The following is a 6000-nucleotide window of genomic DNA, read 5'->3' as shown; positions in this document are numbered from 1 at the left end:
TATTTTCTGCAATACAAGTGAGACATGTTAGCGGTTTCTTGCCTGGTAGTAAAATTAGCTGGACCCTCAATTGCCTAAAAAAAGTGCGGTGCCCATGGCAACAATACAACAACTCTTCCATTGTGAAGAATCTTGGCCAATTGAAACGCTTTGGTGGTTTCTCAGGCGATTTGCAGTGCAATTGACGTGCGTGGTTCAATATTCTAGAGAGTAGATAATTAGCTACACAATACTGCAAGGACGTCTTCTTGGCCGATTTGTGGTGAAGACTCAAATTTCGTGCACGCTCTTTCTTCCCTCCATTGTTACTGGGCCCGTCTTTTTCGCCATGGTAACTAATTAAAATTGTCATCCAAAGGAAGTTGCGTATAGGTTTAGTTAATAGCAATATTTAAACCGACGACACACCAAATATTCCTCACTGAGCTTCCTGACCAAAATTGAACCTCATGCCATCTGCACCAGAGACTGTGCCTGAGTTCTACCCTCTTTCAATTGAGCTTGAAATCATCTTGGAAACTTAAACGTTTTCTTCAAGACATCGAAGTGCATAAGCCAATGGCACGCTGGATATTCCTCACTAAGCTTTCTGAGAAACCTCGATCGCATCAGAGCCGACCTGAATTCTATCCTTTGGTGTTTTCATAAAACGCTTTGCTGATAAAACAATAACAACCGAGAAATAACAGAAAAAGAGATTTGTTTGAACTTTACAAGATTTAGAAACAATATTGAAGTGGTTGTGTGCTGACTTTTTAGCCACTGGATAGCTCTCTTGAAATAATGGGAGGATTTTGTTTGCCTTCTGTTTTGTTGATTCTCTTCACCATTGGTATGAGTTCTGCTCATTCGTGTAAGCCTCAGATGTTGTGTCCATTCGGCTGGGAGTCATGGGGCGGCTCTTGCTACAAACTTCTTGAAGAACGAATGACTTGGCAAGAAGGGAGATTGAAATGTCAGGAGTTAGGAGGGGAGATGGTTGCGCCTTCATCATTGGAAGAAAATAACTATTTACTGAGTAAAACCAGTTATCGGGCGTGGATGAATTGCAATGATTTAGAGAATGAAGGACAGTGGGACTGTACGTCAGACAACGGCGGGTATAGAAACTGGAAGACGCCGCATGAGCCAAACGGCGGAACTAGCGAAAACTGTGTTGAGCTATCATCCTCACTCGTATGGGGTGGTAAATGGAATGATGCTCCGTGCTCGAATGAATATCACATTATCTGCAAGGGCAAGGAAGTCGTTGCAACACAGGCCAAGTTGAAGCAATGGCGCCTGCTGGCTTCGTGTCTGACCGGCCACACCTTACGAGAGATACCGACCAGCAACGTCCGTGTATGTGCCACGGTGTGTGACTACGACCCCAGATGCCGCTCCTTCAACGTGCAGCATTTTGTGACAGGGGAGCGAATTTGCCAAATCAACAATGGCACCCGCTACGAGGCCGACCACACCCAGTTTGTGAAGTCCGAGAAACCTTTAACGTGTATTTACGGAGAGAGATAATTTTAATCAACACTGTTAAATCACCATGAGTAAAAAAGAACATAGAAATTACGCTCAAGTGCCAGAAACAGTAGCCAATCGTGGACATTTTGTGCTCAAAAGATTCACCAGCCCAAAGTTGAGATTTCTTCGGAATTGGATTGTTGTCTTTTTGTTTTAGGCAAAGTAGTTTCAATTTTCATTTGAACTGTTGGGCGAAAAACAATAGATTCTTTCATATTTTTCGCAGACCTGAAAACCAAGAACATTTTTGTTTTAGTCTCTAATTTACAAATCAGCCAACTTGACTTGTAAAGGAATCTCTGAGAGGAATGTGTAAGCTGGCAAATCGCAAATTCTTGTTTGAATTCAAATCTAAAACAATTTTCTGATGATGCTTAGGACGAGGTGCAGAGAGAATATTGTAAGCAATTAATTTAAATTGTGTAAAAGATAAAAAATAGTGTTTGGATGAAAAAGGAATCTCTTCTGACGTTGATCTAGAGACAAGAAAATCAATAAATTAATCTCGGGTTGTTTGTCGCTATAAATCTTTCCTATCTCCCCATCCTTTACTCACCTAATTATCTCTAGCTTTTTAGCATCTCATTTGCATATCATAAAGGAGAACATCCGACACCTTTTGTTTTCCTCTCCAAGTTCATTTGATCTTGGGCCAACCGTCGAAATTCCACCATCTTAAAGCTGGCTCAGATCACATGTAGCGGAAAAGACCCAACGGAAGGTGACGAACGTGAAAATCACAAAACGTTTGCGGCCAAAGCGACGGCAAAAGGGGGAAAACCAAAATTCGCTGACGGGTGGGAACGACCTTCAGCGAATTGGCTGGCGGCAAGGGCCAGCGGCTGACAGTGGGTTGCGGCGACTATGACGTGACTCAACGGCCGACACCAACAAAGCATGTGTGTGTGCGAGTCGTATTAATAGTCGAGTTTTGCGTTCCCACTCTTCCATAAGCGACTGATAAATTGCGACCGTCTGCGTCAAAGAAACGAGGGTTGCGTTCTCCAACAAAGTCTGAACGGAATCACAACGATTTTTTTTGCCGTATATTAAAGTTCAACATGTTGAAAATTTGCCGACGGACGCGACTGATTTTTGCGGCCGTATGCAGTCGCTAGCGACTCGTCAGCGACAATTGACGGAAACACACGATGATTGTCGACAAATTCAAAATTGCAATACGTAGCTTATAGCTCGCCGCACCACCCCCCCCCTATTCGTCATAGAGTGAGCCAGCCTTTAACTTTCATGCCCCATTAGCTATGTTTGACCGCTTAAAAGTCACCTATTTTGTCAAAATAAAGCTTTTGTCACTAAAATGTGTGTTTTGATGAGTGGAATATGAATGTAAATGGCGCTATAAAAGCTGAAATTAGGTTACCGTCGTCACAGCTCTTCTACCTAGTCTACAGGGACTGGGATGGGCCGATCGAACATTTTGATGGAAAAATCTGGGGTAGAAATCTGCTCCAGCAAAGAGGAGGGCACTAATGATCAAGACAGAGTAGACTTGTTACAAGTCTGAGATTACGGCTATTAATTTTACTGGGTTAATCAACAAGATATTTTCATGCAAGTTTATATTGGCATCACTTTCAGACAAAAACCACGATCCGCAGACTTGGAAACAAGCCTAAGGGCCGGCAGACCAGGTGGTGCAACCTTTGAGGTATCGAACTGTTCAGTTGTTGACTTGTGGTTGTTTTTACTAGGGGTTGGGGAGGAGGGGGCTCGTCATGGGGCTAGTAGGCGGCGCCAATGACCTCCGACCCCCCCCCCCCCGGCAACCCGAACCCAGGACCCTATACTTAACTCAAGTCCCAATCCAATCCCGTGCCAGCGCCAGAAAATTATTGTTTTGTGATGTACCCGGAAAAAGCTGTCGCTTGACGACTGACGAGGGAGGCTTGGTGCTTGCTCTGTGCTCTGTGCTCTGTGCTCGCCAGGCCTCAGTTTCGGATAAGTTGCATGGCGAATTATTTAGGTCCCGGAAAGAAACTACAAGCGGGCCTGCGGAACTCGTGATTTCTTTTGCAAGAAGAGCCCAGTTGTGGCTTTGATAGTGATAGGGGCAATTTAATTGAAAATTTGCAGTAAATTAAGAATTTTGTTTACATGTTAATATTGTTTTACTAGATTCGGCCGCCCATGCCAACCAACTGACTGTCTATCGACAATGAATAAAATGAGACGCGCAAAAACTTTTCTCGAGTCATCGCAATTTTCTTGTGCGGTTACTAAACGTCGCATGTAAAAAGGTTACTGCACATATATTGTAGGGATAACACCAGACGGGAGAAAATAGATGCACAGCCTCGTTCCCACAAAAGTGTTTTTGTACGATGCGATAATGATACTGTGTTCGAGCGAGGAGGCTAGCTGGCCGGCTGCTGAATGGGGTGTTTACTGCGTATTTTAACTAGAGTGGGAGATGATAGTGTAAACGTACGCAGAGTAATATTGCAGAGCCAGCATATTGTCGAATTAACTCTTTCATCCCGATTTTCATCTCATTTTCTTCTGAAACAATTGGACATTACCCGGATTACCGTGAAGACACCTATTCTACGTCCGAATTTTGTTTTGGCCTTTTTAAAAGGACCGAAAATCAATCATGACACAGTCTGTCCGAGATAGAAAAGCCAGCAGATGGCAGCCATTTTTATCAAGGACCATTGTTTGTGCTATTTTGGTCGTTTTAATTGCCCAGTCTGCAGCGGCTGGAGGTGATGACAAGGTGGAAGAATCGAAACGAAAACAGGACAAACCTACTTGTCATCCAGTAAGTTATTATACTAATTTCGTACATAAATAGTTTCACAAATTAGTGTTAACAGGACTTTTTTGTGTACATTTTACATTTGTGTTTCTATTTGTATTTGTGTAAATTGTAAGAACAAGGTTAATTGTAAATGAGCATGATGAGTGTAGTGTACTGTTGAAGTTGTTACTTTTGTTTAATGTATTTCTTATAAAAAATAATATTTAACTTATATTTGAATAAACTTATAAAGGAGCACGTTGCCTTGGGTCGGACGAGTTGGTCTATAAAAACTTAAAGCGTTCTTAACCATTTACGGCGTACAAGTATGAAATGCATTGGTTAGGAAGAGGTTTTAAAAGTAGAATACAATTATCCACACAAATTTGCCCTGAAATTGCACGGTTTAACACAGTCAGCCATTTTTGACTCCCATAAATGGCCGATCGTGTTACTGTTTAGTCTAGAGCCTAGTAGAGGTAAAAACTAAAAGGAAAACTGGCAATTTCGAGGCATGTTTGTGTGGATCATTGTATTCTACTTTTACAACATCTTTCTACCGATGCCTTTTATATCAAACGGTTTCAAACGCTTTTCAAAGACCAACTCGACCGATCCAAGGCAACGTGTTCCTTTAATTTGACCAGTAAAATAGCAACATTGCTCATTTAAGTTTACCTTTGAAATAATCCATCTGCTTGTATTCCCTTAACTGTCTTATTACATGTATTATTTATTCCTTCATCAACCCGTCTCAACCAGCCAGGGGTTGATTGAAATCCTAACTTTGGACTGGTCCTGAGAGAGTTATGAAAAACTTAAGACTACTCCTAAGCTAGGATGAGTAACTCGTCCTCACTTAGGGCTAGTCATATGTAGGAGCCACGTAAATAGTGCCAATGCAATACGCTAGACTCCCTCCGCTTCTTGGCCCTACGCCCATAGACTCTCAGTAGATGTGATTACTTTTCCAAGTGTTTTGCCATAACAAATTCCCAATCAATAATCATTGCTTCGAAACTTCCTTTACACTGACTTATCACTGACCAATATATTGTGATTTTACAGTCGGATTTCCATTATGAATACACCGAGTGTGACAAGAATGGTGTGAGATGGCGTGTTTCTGTTCCCGAGCCAGATTTCTGCGTGGGAGGATCCCCCGAAGCGCCTAAGAGGGCCGTTGACTGCAGTAAGTTGAACAATTTATTGAATATTTTGGAGAGCTGCAAGTCCAAATTTTTAACTTTTCGCTCATTTACCTAATTGTACAGTAGTCGTGGACGACAATTTCAAGTTTAAACGCAATTTCAAGTTTAAAACCAATAAAAAATATTGAAAGAAAACATAGGGGCCTACCGTAAACATAGGAGAGAAATAAAAAAGTAGCACAAACTAAATTACTATCAAGTTAATCTCCTGATGCCTGTGCGTATTATGAAACAGACGATATAAAAGGACATTATTTATGGACATAAAAAAACATGGCTAACATTAGGCCTATAAAAATAATAGATCATGGTGATCATAACTCAATCCAACAATATATTATTCATCAATATAAGATAACTGTAAAGTGGCCATTGGATGATGAGGGATATTTTTACTTAAAATCTTTCCACAGATTTTTAAAACTATGATAGAAACAGCAGTTGCCATAAATAAGGGAATCAATGTGTGGTGAAGAGGTTTTCAACTAGTGGTTTAATCCCAACGAGGCCTGG

The 6000-nt window shown here is 41.4% G+C and overlaps 2 protein-coding genes across 4 annotated transcripts in view; both read left to right on the top strand.

Moving 5' to 3' along the window:
- The first annotated feature begins 783 nt into the window (after window positions 1-783).
- Window positions 784-1700, top strand: LOC139934045 (perlucin-like protein). The gene has a single exon (XM_071928328.1). It carries the CDS (start codon window positions 784-786, stop codon window positions 1510-1512), a length of 729 nt encoding a protein of 242 aa, XP_071784429.1. The 3' UTR covers window positions 1513-1700.
- A 2253-nt stretch (window positions 1701-3953) lies between these two features.
- Window positions 3954-6000, top strand: part of LOC139934124 (endosome/lysosome-associated apoptosis and autophagy regulator family member 2-like) — a 37499-nt gene continuing 35452 nt past the window's right edge. For all 3 annotated transcript variants that reach the window (XM_071928415.1, XM_071928416.1, XM_071928417.1), the window contains exons 1-2: window positions 3954-4297; window positions 5345-5468. In XM_071928415.1, coding sequence (XP_071784516.1) covers window positions 4130-4297; window positions 5345-5468 — 292 coding nt within the window. In that variant the 5' untranslated portion in view covers window positions 3954-4129. The remainder of the gene's footprint in view (window positions 4298-5344; window positions 5469-6000) is intronic.

The sequence above is a fragment of the Asterias amurensis genome, chromosome 2 (assembly GCF_032118995.1).
Source record: "Asterias amurensis chromosome 2, ASM3211899v1".
Lineage (NCBI taxonomy): Eukaryota > Metazoa > Echinodermata > Asteroidea > Forcipulatida > Asteriidae > Asterias > Asterias amurensis.
Note: the sequence above shows the minus strand (reverse complement) of the source record. Positions and strands in the feature narration are given on the sequence as shown.

Excerpts from the sequence above, each read along its gene's own strand:
- LOC139934045 (XM_071928328.1), top strand. The coding sequence starts at position 784 with ATGGGAGGATTTTGTTTGCCTTCTGTTTTGTTGATTCTCTTCACCATT.